Here is an 18,575-nt window from a genome sequence, read left to right as displayed (position 1 = left end):
GTCTCTGCCTGGGGCCCACTGTCTGCCGCCACATGGCTGCCGCCACCACCACTGCTCGGGCCGCTGCTCTGGGACCAGCAGCCATTTCTGCCTGGGACTGGCTGCTCCCAGAGCCCGCTGCCTGCCACCACATGGCCTGCTGCCACCATTTGGGACCTACAGCGTTTCTGCTGCCTACTGCCGCTGGGGATCTTGCAGCATTTTTAAAAAAGAACAACAAAAATACTACTAAGTGTGTGTGTGTGTGTGTGTGTGTGTGTGTGTGTGTGTGTGTGTGTGTGTGAAGGAGGAAACATAAAGGCAAAAAAGGAAGTTAGAAAATGAAAAATCATTGCCCTTTTTTCTTTTAAGAAAAAAAAATGCATGAACAAAATTAGATGAGTATTGGATGTATGTTTGTGAGGGAGTAATGAATAAAGCATAAGAATTTTAAATACAATAAAGTAAAAGTTCTGTTAAATGTGTAGAAAAGAAGAAAACACCAAGAATCATACAAAAAATATAAAAAAAAAACCAAAAATGAAGTGTTGAAGCAGCTTTGCTCAGTGCCCTCAGGATTCGTGAAAGGCGTGTATACAGATAGAGTTGAGTGGACTTCTAACCTTCCTTTGGTTTACACTGCTGCTGAGTTATATTGGGAAGCACCCAATGCTCACTAGAGCTGGTGGCTGTGTATCCAGGGCTCTGCTGACCACACGTAACCCTTGCCTTCCCTCTCCTGTTGCTACCAGCCCATGACATGGCTGTTTTTGCTGAGGGGCACCTTTCAAGCACATTGGGATGTCAGAAGCAATCACAGCATTGATTAGCTGAGACAGAAGACCTGCCTGAGTACTTTCAAGGCCTGTTGAGTATTAGTCACCCACAGTGGAGGGATGCCATGATGAATATCATGTACTAGCAGGGAGCTCTTTTTAACTGACTTGTTGTGAGTCCTACCAAACAATTTCAGCTACATCCCTTTGGTGAAAACTGTGTCATAAAACACTGGTTTGGATAATGAGCCCAAAATAAAGTTCTTGACGAGTCAGAGACAACCTTACGCCAGCCTCCACAGACTGCTTTGGGAGTGACGCTACTTGGAGATCCCTTCCTTTGCAATGATTAAGCTTGCAGTGAGCAAATCTTGCAATGAGTAAATGCACCTAAAACCACCCCCACGTGCTGAAATCAACACTTTCAATCTCATCTAAAGGTGCCAGAACATTTGGAAAACAAAATTGTCAAGTGTTGTTTGAAAATAAGTTGGCAGAAACTTTTCTTAAGACAGAAACAGAGAAACCACAAGGGATGATATTGGGATTTTCCCAAGAAAACACAAATTTTAATACTGCCATTCGCTAGTGAGCACAAAGCTGGGTATTTCCAAATTGAAGCTGTCCATGCTTGTTAGGGTTACGGATGCTGACTTCAGCTAAGAATAGTTTGGTTTTGCTTTGCTTTGTTTTCTAAATTATCCAAGAGAGTCTCTTCCTTCCGGTTCCCGCAGCCTCTGCAGCCATGAGCAGCAAAGTCTCTCGCGACACCCTGTACGAGGCGGTGCGGGAGGTCTTGCACGGGAACCAGTGCAAGCGTCGCAAGTTTCTGGAAATGGTGGAGCTGCAGATCAGCCTGAAGAACTACCACCCCCAGAAGGACAAACGTTTCTCGGGCACCGTCAGGCTCAAGTCCACCCCTCGCCCCAAGTTCTCAGTGTGCGTCCTGGGGGACCAGCAGCACTGCGATGAGGCCAAGGCCGTGGATATCCCCCACATGGACATCGAGGCGCTGAAGAAGCTCAATAAGAACAAGAAGTTGGTCAACAAGCTGGCCAAGAAGTATGATGCCTTTCTGGCCTCTGAGTCTCTGATCTAGCAGATCCCGCATATCCTGGGCCCAGGCCTGATCAAGGCTGGCACGTTCCCTTCCCTGCTGACACACAATGAAAACATGGTGGCCAAAGTGGGAGGAAAAGATTTTATTCATACACCAACCTGTTCCTAATTTGAAGTGTCCAAAAATTCTGGTTCCTGAGGGCATTCACTGAGTTGACAGAACACTGGGTGTTCTCAATCTTAGTAGTTGAGCTGCTCCTTCTGCTCATCTACACATGGCGTTTTGGTTTAGTAGAAGTCAGATACCAAATTTTAAAGATAAGAAATTTTTAAAAATTACTTTTTATTCTCAGTAAGTATTCTTTTTTTATATTTACTTATTAAACATTTCTACCTCCTCCCATTTCCCTCCCCTCCCCTCTCCCATAAGTAAGTATTCTAAATTCAAGTTTCAACAATGTTTTGCATTTATAAATATAGAAGATTCTCAGGTTTTTCAACTGACTAAAAAGTGTAAGAATCCCCCCCCCCCCCCCCCGCCAAGCATTGGTGGTGCACGCCTTTAATCCCAGCACTTGGGAGGCAGAGGCAGGTGGATCTCTGTGAGTTTGAGGCCAGCCTGATCTACAAGAGCTAGTTCCAGGACAGGCTCCAAAGCAACAGAGAAACCCTCGCCTCGAAAAACCAAGGGGAAAAAAGGTGTAAGAATTTTTTGTTTGGTTGGTTTTTTTTGTTTGTTTGTTTGTTTTTTGTTTTTGTTTTTGTTTTTTGCTGTGTAGAGCAGGCTGACCTTGAATTCTGAGTTACACCTGCCTCGCCTCCCTGTGGGGGTGTTAAAGAAGTGTACCACCACGCCCAACTTTAAAAAAAAAAGTAAGAATTTAAAAAAGCAAAATACTAAAGCCAGGTAGGCCTGAACTAGGAAAACAATCAAAGTACAAATCAGCACAACTCAAGAAAACCAGAAAGTCAAGGCGAATAGTTGTCTGTATTGCTGCTTTTTGAAATTTTTACTGCTATTATGGGTGATCTGCTTTAATGACTTTCTTTTTCATAGTTATGGGATTTTTGTTTGTTTGTTTGTGTTTTTTGAGACAGTGTTTCCTGTGCAGCTCTGGCTGTTCTGGAACTCACTCTGTAGACCAGGATGTCTCAAATTCAGAGGTCTGCCTGCCTCTGCCTTCTGAGTGCTGAGATTAAAGATGCGTGCCACCACCATTCGGCCCTTTTTCATATTTATTAATGAATTAAACCATCATCACTGGCTATAACCACATGGATGAAAAGCAAAGCTCCATGATGCAGGCAGGTATATGAGTTTTCCCCTTCATTGGCTGTCCTGGGGTTTACCACCATCATCATCTCCAAGTGCTTGTCTAGTCACTGTCTGTAGCTCATTGCTTAAAGACTGAGCTTCATGTGGGTCTGAGTCCTCTCAACTTCAGTCCCACTGATACATCTAGTCCTCTATTAAGTCTCAAAGCCTGGACAATTGGCTGAGGTGCCTATTTAACAGATCAAAGTGAACCTGGCTGCCCAGTTTCTCCAGCATCCCTTAGTCCTTAGCTGTTACAGGGTATGACTGACGTGCCAGTCCCCTACCCTAAACTTCTCCAGTCCAGGGGCTGGGCTGCCCTTCCCCCAGAGACACTTCCCTATATAATCCAGTCATAGTTACCCACCCTTTTACTACCTTTGGGCCTCCTGGCTGCTGCACCTAGTTCCCCACTCTCCCTTCCAATCCTGTCTCTCCTCACATGACTCAGGGTCAGTTCCACTCTGGACTCTCAGATGTAACCGCATAAACGAATGCAGACAGATTGTAAAAATATATATATATATACAGCTTTAATAGACTTACAGAACCACCGTTCCCGCGGAGACCAGGAGAGCAGAAGCAGCAGCTGGGAGCACGCTCGCCAAATTTATATGCAAACATTAGCCCGAGGCGAACATGCCCCCTAAGGGGCGGGACTTATCCCTACACTCAGAGATGTGCCTGTCTCTGGCTGTGTATTCTTATCTACAGTAAACTTTCTCCTTCACCATACCTTGGAGCAGACATGTCCTTTTTTATTTTTATTTTTTCATTCACTCTTAACATCAATCCTGTTGTGCTTTCCTGTCCCTTTAAGAAACAAGCCACGCCCACTCCCATTGCCTCTGACCTGCCCACGGCCATCTTGGGCCCTTCCTTTTCTGCTTCCTTGAGTGCGTGCTTTTTATTATAAGGAAGACCTGGGAATGTTATGGTTTTGGTCCCTTTAAGAGAGAAGCCACACCCATTCCCCTCCCCATCCGCTGAGGCAGGCTGATCTTCAGCTTCCGGCCTGAGCTTGCTCTCTTTTCCATCTTCCTCTCGGAGAGGCAGCTTCGCTTCTGCCTCTCTCCCCACTTCTCTGCTTCCCCCTTCTCTGTCTCTTTCTCCTCTTCTCTCTCAAACATTCAACCTCACCCTGCATGTCGTGTCTATCCATGTTTCTGTCTTCTGCCTGCCCGCCATGTGTCTCCCTGCCTGGGACCAGCTATTGCTCGGGGACCAGCAGCAGTCTCTGCCTGGGGCCCACTGTCTGCCGCCACATGGCCTGCCACCATTGCTCTGAGATAAGCAGCCATCTCTGCCTAGGACTGGCTGCTTCCAGGGCCCACTGTCTGCCGCCACATGGCCCGCTACCACCGCTTGGGCCGCCGCTCTGCGACCGGCAGCCATTTCTGCCTGGGACTGGCTGCTCCCAGGGCCCGCTGCCTGCCACCACATGGCCCGCTACCATCATTTGGGACCTACAGCATTTCTGCTACCTACTGCCACGGGGATCTTACAGCATTTTTAAAAAAGAACAACAAATCCTATAAGAACCTCTGACCAAATATAACCATTTCCCTTTCTTTAGGTATATTCTGGGTTCTGGCCTCCATGTCTCTTGTAGAACGTGCCCCTGCTATTTGCCTCGGTGACTTAGTATAAGTCGTGCTGCTATTTCCCATGTAATTTCCTAGCTTCCCATCTTTCACGTCTACCATCAATGTCATCTGCTAAGAGGCACCTCTGTGTGTCCTCGCTGATGCGTTCTCTGTGCTGATGCAGTGTTTTGTAGATGCGCTCACCGACATTTTTAATTATGTATTTGTTAGCTTGCCACTTGTCTGTTTGCCTCTGGATTCTAAGTTCTATGAGATCGGAGATAAACCACATGCTTATTCATTGATATCTATGAACAGCAACTGCTGTGTCCAGCAAATGCTGAGCTCCCCAGAACTATAACAAACTCAAGGTTGCTTTTCTTCCATTCTTTTCTGAGAAATTGTCTATACTTTATCTTTCATTTTGCTATTTCATCAGAAAGTTTATAATTTAAAATATGCATACCTAACAAAGTGCTCAGAGTAATCTAGCCTACAGGTAGTAAAAAGGACCTACCTGTATACTTACATCAGCATTTACTCCTCTTTAGATATTTTCTTACCATGACTGCTCATTAAATATATGTGGATCCAGGCCTACCCCAGTTATTTACTTCAGTTGACTGTAGAACAGGGGCAAAATCGAGAAGCCAGAGAGAGTACTCATACTCTTATTAAATGAGCCCCATGCCTGTGGTCACTATCTGTCTGACAAAATTCTAGTGTTATCAGCCTTCTGGTTTACTGAAGGTAGGCCCTGCTTATTCTAATCGTCTTATAATTAATAGTATGTGTTCTCTCATTCTCAGAGTCTTGTAGACAATAAGTAACACAGTAACCCTTGCTATAGTTTTGGTTTTTTTTAAAGTCGGTTACCTCTTAATACTAGCCAAGCATACAGACTGAAAGACCCTACAGACCCCCTCCTCAAAACCCGCAGCTAGCATGCTCCCGGGGGGGGGGGGAACATCCTGTTTGTTTTAAAAAAAATTCTCCAGATCAGCAGCCAGCCTGCTCTCGTAAGAACATCCCATGTGCTTGAGAGAGCAGGATGTCAATAAGATAGGAAATCAACAAAGCAGGTTAACTGCAAAACAGGATTTCTATAAAGATAGGAACAGGATGACTATTGCCAAACATCCATGCTGAGAGAGGAAACCATTCATGCCCACGCCTCATTCCGATCGACCAATAACCACGCTTTTGTTTTGCTTCTGTAAACTTGCTGTTTGCTCTTCCCTATAAAAAGCCCGCCCTCCAGTTAGCAGGTGCGCAAAGTCCTCCCAAAGACTTTGCTGCCCTCAGGTACCTGTGTTTACTCAATAAACCTCTTGCTAATTGCATCCTGTGGTCTGGACTCGGACCCCCTGCAGGTACCTGTGTTTACTCAATAAACCTCTTGCTAATTGCATCCTGTGGCCTGGTCTCCTGGTGTCCTGGTTCTGGGGTCTTCATAGGAGAAAAAGATCCTCTCTGAGGGTCTTTCACAGACCTTTGCGGGGGTGGGAGTGGTCTTGAAGATTGTAGGCAATTCTTCGACATTTTTTCATGCTTTAGTGTTTTTTTTCTTTTATCTCTTGACTCATTAGAAATTTAGTTGGCAAAGAATTGTACAGTGAACACGTTCAGTTCACATATAAGTATTAGCTGACTTTGGAACTTTACACTTGCAATTACAAGTGTTGGATTCCTCTAACATTTTTGTTTAGTTTTTTAGACTGTCTTTATTAGAAAAGACTGTTTGCAGCAACCCTACTCCACTCACAACCGAAGAGAATCAAGTTTCCCAGCCCACTTAATTTGAAAGCCTGCCAAGATAGGTGGAAAACCTTATAAATATGTAAAGCAGGAAGTTCAAATTACAGTCAAGTAAATCCCTAATGATTGATGTTCTTTTCAAAACAATTAAAAGAATTTTTAAAAAGAACAAGAAAGCGGCGCGTTTCCTAGACACCCCACAAGAACCCACACCATAGGGTGGTCCGGAGTTCAGATTCAAGAGTGTACTTTAGTGCTGTATTTATTTTGAATTTTTACCACTTCCTGGAGGCCGGGTGGAAGGATCCAAAAAAAACTGGGCACCTCAGCCATTTTGTTTGTAAGGCGGAGCAGAACTGGGCTGGCCAGGAAGGGGTTTGGAAGCCGTGTTGAAATGGGGTGGGGGGACGAGGGAAGCTGAATATGGTTTCAACTTAGGTCAGGATTCGGCTACTTAATGCAGGGACCTTGGTGCTCGTGGCTGCAGGAGGCCCTAGGGGAAGTCACACCGAGCACACTCAGACGGGCTTCTCTTCCAAATGGCCGCGTCCGCATGCACATCCCCCACGGACGCCGTCTCGCGTGGAGCCTCCCCACGCGCGGCGCGTAAGGGCGTGCCCAGATGCTCCGAGGACGCGGCCGCTGCCATTGTTATGCTTGTCACTTAATCCCGAGCCCCGACTCGGGCCCGGGCGGCGGCGCTCTCCCGAGCCCGGTAAAATGGCACAGTCGTGCATTCTTTCCGAGCTGCGGGAGGCGGGAGCGAGGAGCGAGCTGGGCGGCCGCCAGCCAATCAGCGCGCGCGCCCGCCCGCCAGCGCAAAGTTGTTAACCCCGAGCCTCCCGCCGCCGCCCGCTCCGCATCCTCCTGCTTGCTCCAGTCCCTCGAACGCCCTCGGATCCTGCGGCTGCCCGCCCCGCTCCGCCGCCCTCCATGGAGGAAAGTCTCACTTTTGATTTACCAAATATTTTCAGGATGTTTGAAGATCCGTACGCTACCCGGAGGCTGTTTTTTCTGGACAACCCAGTCCCCAGCCTATATTGTTACAATTTTTTTTTGAGGGCTGGTTGCTGCTTTGCCTACACTGATGGTAAGTTTATAATTTTCAACATTCTTGGTGTTACTTCTTTGAAAGGAGAACCAGATAAGAGATTTTCATTGTGTTTCTTCTCACAAAACCAATCTTTGTATTTTTCTTTAGCTTCGATATGTGCACGTTCCACTTAATTCTGCCTGGTTAATTTTACCAAAAAAAACCAAAAAACAAAAACAAAAAACAAAAACCAGTTTTTTTTCTCCATTGTTAGAGATAAACATATATAATGAAAATTATACTTTAATTGCTGTAAACTACAGGGGAACTCAGATGTTTCAAGATGGACTTTTTTGTGTGCCAGCAATGTTGGTAGTACCAAATATGTACATATCCTCTTTATAAAAATTATCTATTGCCTAATTTGTACAGAGTAAATTATCAACAAGCAACCTACCGTTGTAGTTTTTATTTTTTAATAGACCTATTGTGATCCCCTTGATGGAGTACTTGAATACAAACTACAGAAAGCAGATCTGGTATAGTGAAGGTGGAGATTGACATAACCGGGTTTAAGTTATGGCTGTTGCTAAATAGTGGCTCTCTTATTGCTGAGCAGATCTAACTTGTGGTCTAGGATGCGATTTCTCTAAAGCTCCTTGTCGATTCATCTCTGTAGATCTATCTTATGTTTTCTCCGGAAAGGTACATTTGGGAGACATTTTGTAATTTTTGGTATTTTTCTAGTTTTCTTCTTTTTGCACACGGTGGGAGATTCTTTTTTTTTTTTTTTTTTTTTTGTTCTGCATTGATCTGTGTTGGTGGCGCTGTAGTGCTCCTCAACAATTTGTCAGTTTTACTAAAAGAAAAAAGGAAGAAAAAAGGTGGGGCAAGATTTTATCTATTATCCTTTAATTTTCATAAAGAAAGTTCAATTTGGTCAGCTATATTATTTAAGCGTTTTCTGTGCACTGTGCACCATGGTGAGAGCAGACATGTCGTCACATCCAATTCGGAGGACATTATGGGCAAGCATGCAGTTGGCAGTTGTGTTTGATCTGAGCTGATTTATTATCTCCACCAGATTCTTTAATAAAAAGCTGGCGTTTACCCTCTCTATCCTCACCAGCATTTGATATTTATATTTTTCTTATATTACAAAACCATGCCCATTAGTACCCTTTCACCTTAACAAAACATTTGAGTATTAGTTCCTTGGACATTGTAAAAGTTGAATTTCATTTTGAATCAAGGGAATTCTCAAATACCTATTCTGAGCCTGTCTTGAAGATGTTCTAGTACCTTGTCTTGTCCATTTTGTTTTGAGCTGCTCCTTGAATTGAATTTATAGATAGCATTGTTGTTTGTTTTTTTAAGCAAATATTTTTGGAACTAAGATATTTTTTTAAGAATATTACACACCTACTTTTAAGTTAAAAATATCGATGTGCACACATGTAAGGATGGGTTACATCTTTGTTCTTGAGAGTTATCTGATTACAGAATATGGGATTTAGGCCCCAAGCCTGCTAGGAACAAAATATGTCACAATATGACATTGGTTTAACTGGTCTCTGTAAACATTTAGTTGTTTGTGGAGATAATAGGAGATGCCCTCAGTTCAGAGAGAAAGTGGGAGGAATTATACCTTGAAACGTATTATTTGCCAAATAAAATAAAAACAACTAAAAAGCATCAGGGTTCTCTGATTAATAGGTTCTGTCTTGAGAGAGCGACAATGTCGGGTTGTTAAATGTCTTTATTTATTCTGAAATACATGCGTGCCTTTCTCACTACCCTTTAGCCGTCTGGAGAGAAAGAGTGTGTGAAATGTGTAGAAATCGTATCTCCTAGAATCTGTTTATCTCTTCCCTTGAACTTCAGGATGATTATGCCCAATGCCTGTATCTTGTTTATACCGTGCTCAGAGGTTTGTCTGCCGACCCATTTCATTTCCTCTCTTTTGTAGAGTCTAGATGCAAGTGTGGCTTCTAACAGTATAGATTATATATGGAATGAAATCTTGCAGGTGTAAATGTGTTATTTAACCTGGTTGTGCTCAAGACTTTAGTTCTCCAAAGTTGATCAGCTGAATAAAATATACCTTCCAGCATATGTATTGCTAAAATATTCTGTTCTCCATAATGCAGCAATTTTTCATTTTGTTCAGGTTCTGAAACTAGCAGTGTTTGCCTAATGTCACCTCTTTTAAGAGCAAACTGAACTGGGAAGTCCATCGTAGCTATGCACTCCTCTTTGTTCTCCTGACTATTACATCACTGATTATGAAGTAACCATTAGAGTTCAGGCGTTACTTCTGAAAATACCCATAGACATTTCTGTCACACATACTCTCCTAGATGACCTTTCCATCATTGTGTGAGTAAAGAGGTTTAAATCTGTGAAGTAAAAACAATTCCCTGTTTTATATTATTCTCCATTTTAAAATGTACCTGGTGCTTCATTTTAGCTCTGGATTCTTTGGGAATTAATTCTTCTTAATTGATGATATTTTATAGACATTTAGTGCATGAGTTTGGTGTGTTTATGCTTTCCATTATAAAACTAAATTTTTCTTTTGATCGTTAAAAATTCTTTATAAAATTTAACAAATTGAGAACTAATTAAATTTTTCATGACAGTAATTGCTAGGTCATGGGCAATCAAAAATATTTTTTTTCAAAATTTTGCTATGTCATCTCAGTCAAATTGATACTTTTGTGCATATTTTTATCAGAGACAGTAGTAGCAAGTAACCAAATTGATTCTATTAAAATATCTGTGTGTGTATACCTGTGTACGCTGCCCATCCCTCTTGTGGAGGGAGAGATTAATGAACACTGAAATGGTCAGGGAACAGGTTGCAGAAGGAAGGATACAGAAGACAGGGACAGTCTTTAAGTTGGATTCTAAACAATATAGCTCAGAAAAATGAACTTTGAATCTTCAATAATAGGAATAAACTGAAGATTATATTCAAATTTAATGTACTGAACCAATATAATTTACTAATTCCTTACGATGTGGTCGTTGGTGTTCCCAGGCTAACCAAACCCCTAGGTAATAGGTAACAGTAGGATGAGGCAGCAAAGGGAAAAGGTGCTGCCCACGCTCAGGGCTAGGCTCCCTTAACTGGGGGGAGCTTTTTAAAGAAAGACTGTCTACTCTCTGAATGCCACGTCAATCCAGATCTGAAGTTGCATGTTTTAAATGCTGCTGTTTTGTCCTTCTTGCACATATTCGCCTCTTCTTTGTTATTTCTCGAACACGCTGCAGATATTCTACAGAGGCAATCTACTCTTCCTGGCATGGTGTTGCCAAGGAAAGAAAAATAATATGCAAAATGGGTGTGTTGTGTTCTGGCTTGGTTTTGATCTTTCCACAATGGCCCTCAAATGAAGACGCCAGGAAGAACATAATGCAGAGATAAGGATTTCATTCTTGAAAAGATAAACACGGTTTATGCTTGCTGTAACACTGATTTCACCAGGGGTTTTGGATGCTCGAGATCAGGCTCTCTCCATCTATAGGACAAGATGCTGGGCCACAGTAGTGAGAGAGAGAAGGGAAAGATTCCTTGTCTTATGCACCCGAAAGCCCAACATGGCTCCCTGTTCTAATGATGGTTTAAATCTGAGGCCTTAGGTGTGGGGTGTTCCCACTTGGAGCCACGTATAATTTCTAGAGGAGGAAAATGTTTAAATTTCGACCTGTTTGTATGGGCACCAAGTATTCACAGCCAGCTTAGGGAGCTGGGGACAGACCTTCACGTCTTAGCTATAGCACAGACAGATAACACAACTAGATAACAGCCTCGTGTCCATTCCCGTTACAAAGCACTAAGTCCAGCATTGGCTTATCTGTGTGAGAAAGCACTTGAGAGGGTTCCCTGGTAGGAGGAGTTTGGGGTGTGTCTCTGAGCTCCATTTCTTTGTTTGTTTGTATTGATGGTCATGATTCAACCCACAATCCTACATGTTAACTTGAAAAACAAAAACAAAAACTGGAGAGATACCTCAGTGGTTAAGAGCACTGACTGCTCTTCCAGAAGACCTGAGTTCAATTCCCAGCATCCACATGGCAGTTCACAACTGTAACTTCATCCTACATTCTCACACAAACATACATGCAGGCAATACACTAATGCACATAAAAAGCAAACAAAACAACAACATAAAAAACTCTTAAGCTGGGTTACGGTGACACAAGATTCAGGGTTTCAAAGCCAGCCGGGGCTTTAGGAAATTCTGTCTCAAAAAGAAAAGAAAGAAAGAACCCAAAACCAAAGACAACAGCAAAAAAAGATATTATATAATGATTCTTATTTATTTATTTATTTATTTATTTATTTATTTATTTATTTATTTATTTATTTTTAAGACAGGCTTTCTCTGTGTAACAGCCCTGGCTGTCCTGGAACTTGCTCTGTAGACCAGTCTGGCCTCGAACTCAGAGATCCTCCTGCCTCTGCCTTACTAGTGCTTGTATTAAAGGCGTGTGCCACCAGTCCTGGCTCATGATTTTTATTAAATGTATTTTGTACATTTTACTCACATAGCCATGACTCAAACATCACTGTGTTGATTATCAACCGTTACAGTGTTATAGACAAATAAAAAGAGTAACCAAATACCACATTAGAATTCCAAATTTTTGAGGCAAAGTCTCTCACTGCAACCTAGTGTTCACCAATTATGCTGTGCTGGCTGGCAAGAAGCCCCAGGGATCCACCTGCCTTAGCTGCCCTCCTGTTGCTGAGATGCCAGGCACATGACACCCTGCCTGGCTTCTCGTATGTGTGCTGGTCATCTGATCTGAGGTCCTCATGCTTACACAGCGAGCTCTCTGCTGCCTGAGCCACCTCAGCACTCCTTTTAATACGCACTCCTATTTTTAAATCTTCTGTAGCAATCTCTGACATACGACAGGAATTTTAAAGAGAGAGAAAACAATTATTTTATGAAGTTAATCCACTAGACATCTAGCTGATGTTTAATTTGCTGAGCAAGCATGGAGCAGGAAAAGTCAAATGAATGTTATTTCTGCACAGACAAACTGCGGAAAGAACAGTTAAGGAGTTGTAGTGATTTAAAACGGCAAACTTAGTTACAGAACCAGGTAGCTCAGTACTATAGGCTACATTAATCATCTAATTTGTTTTGGTACTAACATTTTAACACCTGATAACGATGTTAAGATTAGGTGCATTTATTATTTAACTAAGTAATCTGGAGGAAAGCCAGCTTTCGGTCTGACTGCCTAGCTCATCTGTTTTATGTACCTTCTTGGGAGTTTTCTCCTTTGACATCAGTGATATCAAGATGGCTGCTGAGATGCAAGCATCAGTCTAGGATCACAGGTTTCATAATCAGGAACTTTCTGCTTTTGCAAAGAGAAATGTCCATTCCCAGAAGCACAGAGGTCACTGGACACTCTTTACCTGGTCACTCGAGGAGATGAGACGAATTCTTAGAAGGTGGGTGCTTGCTGGGTGTCCAGAATTCAGTGTCATAAGCTTGTATTTGTTTTGTGTAGGCTTAACTGTGTGTACAGTCGGGAGTGATGAAGGCTCAGTATCGTCTGTGTTCATGGTGACCAGACTAGTCACAGGCCAGCTAATTTGAAAATGAACAGCCAGGGCTGGAGAGATGGCTTGGCAGTTAAGAGCACTGTGATTCATCCAGAGGACCCACGTTCAATTCCCAGCCCCTGCATGGCAGCTCATGACCACCTGTAACTCCCATTCCAGGCATTCTGACGCCGCCTTCTGGCTTCCACAGGCACTGCCCTGTACCTGGTGCATGTTAAACACATGCAGGCACACATGAACAAACAGCAGCAGCACTCAACTGGAGCGTGTGTCCTGCAGCTAGTGCTCTCTCTGAACCTCGCATGGAGTAGGATAGTACAGGTAAACCCACTTTTATGGAGGAAACAGGCAGAGAGAGTGGCGCACTTTGGGCTTGGCCCACATTACCTAGTAAATGAAAAACTAGAGCTGGAACTTAGACGCTCACCTCTTCCCCACTGCCACGTTAGATAGCTGTAAATTTGCATTTTGTGAGTTGACATATTTTAAATGCATGATAATTTTCTAGTGAATATATTCGTTATTTTATAACCAATAATTATTTCATGGAAGGAGTGATCCTCATTTAGCAGTGATATACATCTGAAATTTTCTTTATAATTTTTCTTATTTATTACTTTCGTGTGCATGTGTGATTCCTGGTATGTACATGTGGAGGTCAGCAACAGCTTGTGGGAGTTGGTTCTCTCTTTTCATCTGGGGTTTTGGAATCAAACACAGTCATCAGGCTTGTGGTGCAAGGGCTCTTACCTGCAGAGTGATCACCTGGCCCAACTTCTGATGTTCTCTATGTTGAGTTAGTTTAAGGTACCCTTGTATGACATCATTAAGCATATCTAGTGAGATTCTTTCAGAAGCTGATTTTTACAAATTTTAAACTTATGAAAATGAATTACATTCAAAAAACAAAGGAACTTTGTTGAAATAGGGAAATTCATTACTCTTCTAATTAAGTCTAGATAGAATGATGGCTTCTATTTTATAACATATAAGACCAGATTTAGGTTCTAAAATAACTCATCGGATAAAGGTGTATGATGCACAAACCTATGGCTTGGGTTCGAGTCCTGGAAGACACATGTGGATGAAGAGAACCAGCTCCTGAAAGTTGCCCTCTGCATGTACACATGAGCTAGCATGTGCAATAGTAATAATAACTTAAGAAAAAATAATAAAATGTTTTAGTCATTTGCTTCTTCAGGTTATAAGAAAGCCTTTCTTCTGAGGGACATTTTCGGGAGGATTTGCAATACTTTAGGTCAGTGGGTGTTAAATTTTAGCACCCTGGTGGTTTATGAAAATACAGAGTGCTAGGTTGCACCCCTCTGGTTCTGTATTCAGGATGTAGCAGGTGTTCTTTGAGAATCTGCTCTTTAAGCCAGTTGCAAATGACCTGTATGCACTCCTTCGGTGTACACCCTCAGAGAGCATTGCCTGCCTGTATGCACTCCTTCGGGGTACACCCTCAGAGAACACTGCCTGCCTGTATGCACTCCTTTGGGGTACACCTTTAGAGAGCACTGCCTAGTACATTCAGGCTATAAACTGTGATATTTAATTAGGCCTCAAAAAAAAAAGTCACAAACTGTTATTTTAAGTGGCAGACATAATGAATGAATACATGTCGCTATATTAAATAAGGTGGGCAGGGCAGCCTCAGGAACCACTATCGCTGACAAAGACTTGCTGGGTGTTGATTTCCCAATTGGAAGATGTTTGGCTGCGCAATTCTCTTGCTTGTGTTGCAGCAATGGGGGCGGGGTGTCCCAGTCTGGATTGCCGCTGAGATTTATAAGTTCGTTCTTGCTCCTCAAACTTTATTAAATTAAAAAGCATGACATTTTTTTGAATTTCAAAGAAGCAACCCACAATTTACAAGTCACTTTGGAAATCAGGTAAAAGCAGCTTTACTGATTTTGTTCAGTAGGAAGTTGCAGTGGGAAGAGCCCTCTCTCTGCATTCTCCCTGGCTGCCCTCATCCTTGTATCCCACCAGCCATGAATAACCCCATTCATTGATAGGACTTGGTTTCCAAGTGTCTGAGAAAGGGAAGCTGTCATTGCCAGCGACCTATATTTAGCCCTGGAACTCAGGCTGACTCCACAGATGACTGGAAACTCTACCTCGTCCAAGGCAAAGGTCACAACCCCCAGTTGGAAAGCACTGTATTGAGTCAAGGATTAAAGAGGACTTTAATCACCTTACCTCTCCATTAGGAAGCTGCTTTTAGCTCTGAAAGCCTTCACTTTTTAGTTTCTACCTGAGTGGGGAGAAGGAGCAGCTAAGTCACGGTCCTTACTTTTCCTCAGAAGCCAGTAGAACCTTCAGTCTGTCCTTCCATTCAGCTGGAGTTCTTGCCAGGAAAGCGTTGTGACCTTCAAAGAGGTATGAGTAGTGTGTCCCAGAATCTAGAAGAGTCTGAGGACAGTGAGATGGCTTAGCGGGTAAAGGTGCTTGCCGCTAAGTCTCATGACCTGAGGCCAATTCCTGGGACCCACATGGCAGGAGGAGAGAGAACCTATTCCCCAAAATTGTCTTGTGACCTCCTCATGCAGAACAGGGTGCTTACTGATGTGTACATGTGTGCGCAGACACACACAAACACAAATTCATTATTAGTACCCATTTAGTAATAGACTCGACTCACTTAAAATGACATAAAACTCAAGGACTGTGGCTCTCCAGTGCACTAGTCTGCTTGCTGTGTGCATCTATAGATGCCTAAATTTGAATTAATTTAAACTTCGAAGTTCCAGTTTTTCAACTGTACCACCTGCATTTCAAGTGGTTACTTAGTAGTCACTTCTGTACTGGGCAGCAGGACTATGAAACATTCCTGTGGTTCTAGAAGGCTCTCTTGGGTCGCCCTGGTCCAGAATGTGTCTGCATCCTCCACACTGTGGCAAAGTCACACTGTTATCAATGCTGCTCATGTTTGTGCGTGTTTATTCACTGTGTGGTGCTGAGGACGGGAGCCAGAGCCTCGTCCTTGCTAATGTCGGGGCTGCCCTCTCAGCCTGCTGTCTACATGTGGGTCACCCAGAAACGTGCAGATCGAATGCCTAGGCCTCACCTCAGGAGATCCTGAGTTTATTGATCTGTCCAGGAGCTGGGCATAGCGTTTCCACAGGTTTTCATGGTCTAGACAGCGAGAGGCTGAGGACCTAGATCAGCAAGCGAATGACTGTTGAAGCTAGCCGTGAAGCCGGAACTCAGAACAGCTCTTGACTGGACTAGAGCTGCCACTCTCATCTAGTGACTAGATATCCTTCGCCCAGGAGGTGGAGATGGAAAGTAAGCAGAGGAGAACTGCACCATCCAGCCTGTTGTGTGAAGGGAAACAGTAAACAGAAGGCTCACGCCACACAGACTTTAGCTAGGGGAGAGACACAAACTTAGTAGGTGTGCGGCCTAAAAAGTGTATTGGACCGGCCTCCATCCAGTTCGTCATTACCAGTACAGCGCCTTTCAGTGAATCACCTAGGAGCTGGGCCTGGGGGCACTTGGAAGGTGGAGACAGACAAGGCTTGGACGTTCGAGGACTACCTCAGCTACATAGTGAGTTCAAGGCTAGCCACAGGAGACCCTGTTTCAGTGCCTTGTAAGTCATCCTGGCTTGCGGTGTGCTCAGCTCCTAAGGAAACATTTATACCCTCGAGTACAGTCCCGGGGAGTTGCAAGCTTGCTGGAATTTGATAAGCAGAGAATTTAGTTAGAAGACAGCTACAAACTTGTCCAGGACTTCTGAGCCATGCTGAGTCTCCCTTGTGTTCACTGTGGTTTTTAATTTGAAGATATTCCAGAAGCATATTTCAGTTAGATATTGACCGGCTTTTTACCTATTTTTAAAGAAGTCTAAAATCTTTCTTAATTTTTATTTTATTTTGAATATTCTGAGACATGTTCTCATTATGTAGCCCAGGATAACCTCAAACCTGTGAACCTCCTGCTTCAGTCAAAATGTCACCATGCTCAATTTGGATTAGAATTATACAGTCTTCACACATTGACCAATATTTGGATTTTGCCTTTCTTAATCTTTTAGAATATACAAATAGTGTTTTATATCAAAGCCTCAGAGGCTTTTTTTTACTTTTTATTTATTTGTTTATTTATTATTTTTTGTTTCCAAGATAGGGTTTCTCTGTGTAGCTTTGGAGCCTGTTCTGGAACTCACTCTGTAGACCAGGCTGGCTGGCCTCGAACTCACTGAGAGCCAACTGCCTCTGCCTCCCAAGTGCTGGGATTAAAGGTGTGCGCCACCACTGCCCGGTGCCTCAGAGACTTTTAAACATGGCTTCCCCTTCTGTCTTGTAGAATAGTCAGCTCTTGCAGATGCAACACATACCTGGTGGGCTCTGAACATCGCATGGGGCTTTGTCTGACTGTATGGCTACATTTCCAGAGAGCCCCAGCTAACAGGGTAATACAGAAAAGCCAACTAGACCCCTTCCCTTCACTCCCGAGTGTGCTCACCTGTGTTCTGGACTGCACCCTTTACACCTGGATTATGTCAGGCCAGTCAGATATCACCCTGACCCTCGGTTTCCTGTGACAGGTGGTGTTGCTACCTCATGTTAGCAATGTGAGAACAGTGAGATAAAGCATTTGGAGCACCCAAGCCTACTACTGGCCCGCAGTAAGCTCTCAATACATTCTGTGAACTCGCTTTCTGATTGCAGATGTCAAAACTCTTTTCCATGCTTTTCCTTAATCACGTAACAAATCATCGAAGAGAATTAACTTGTAAAGTCAAAGAGTTTTAGAGAGTTCTGGTCCCATCACTGTGTGGGGTGCCATGTAGTAAGGGTAGGGATCCTCCCCCATGATCTAAAGTCCTCCCACTTGGCCCAATCTCCCATCTCCCCAGAGCACCACTGTAGGACCAAACCTTTAATAACTGTAGGAAACTTGCGATCCCAACTCTAGGAGATAAGATGGGCACTAGAAGATCAGCCCACATCTGAGAACTTAGCCTAGTGGTAGAGCACTTGCCATCCTTCTTATGCAGAGCCCTGGGTCGAGCCCAGTCCCCACCCTCACCCCCACTGCCTCTTTTAAACACGAGTTTTCAGTATTAGAACGGCTCCTGGGATGGAGCGCCGTCTTCTCCAGGTGCTTTATTACAAGTCACTGAGGGACTGGGAAGATGGTTCCATGGGTAAGAGCACTTGTGCTGTAAGCATGAGATGGGTTCAGATCCCTACCACTCAGATGAAAAGGCTGTAGGTGCCTCGAACCTCAGTGTTGGGTGCTGGAGACAGGTTGAGCCAACCAGCCTCGCCCAAAAGGCGAGTTCTTGTTTAGCTAGAGACCCTGTCTCAAGTCAGTAAGATGGAGAGTGATCAAGGAAGACATTCAACGTATTTCTGTGGCCTCTGCATGTGTGCTCTCAGATGCTCACATGCACAGACTTATATGCAAGCACCCCACCCCACCCACCCACACACCCACACACCCATACACCCACCCACACACA

General features: G+C 43.6%; 1 protein-coding gene and 1 pseudogene across 1 annotated transcript in view; both read left to right on the top strand.

Annotated features, from left to right (window-relative positions):
• Positions 1-1,481: 1,481 nt before the first annotated feature.
• On the top strand, positions 1,482-1,983 carry LOC101990527 (annotated as a pseudogene).
• Positions 1,984-7,250: 5,267 nt separating this feature from the next.
• Epc1 (enhancer of polycomb homolog 1) overlaps positions 7,251-18,575 on the top strand; it is a 97,639-nt gene continuing 86,314 nt past the window's right edge. The window contains exon 1 of the mRNA XM_013348996.2: positions 7,251-7,563. Coding sequence (XP_013204450.1) covers positions 7,561-7,563 — 3 coding nt within the window. The 5' untranslated portion in view covers positions 7,251-7,560. The remainder of the gene's footprint in view (positions 7,564-18,575) is intronic.

The sequence above is a fragment of the Microtus ochrogaster genome, chromosome 16, assembly GCF_000317375.1.
Source record: "Microtus ochrogaster isolate Prairie Vole_2 chromosome 16, MicOch1.0, whole genome shotgun sequence".
NCBI classification, from domain to species: Eukaryota; Metazoa; Chordata; class Mammalia; order Rodentia; family Cricetidae; genus Microtus; species Microtus ochrogaster.
This window is presented reverse-complemented; position numbering and strand designations above follow the sequence as displayed.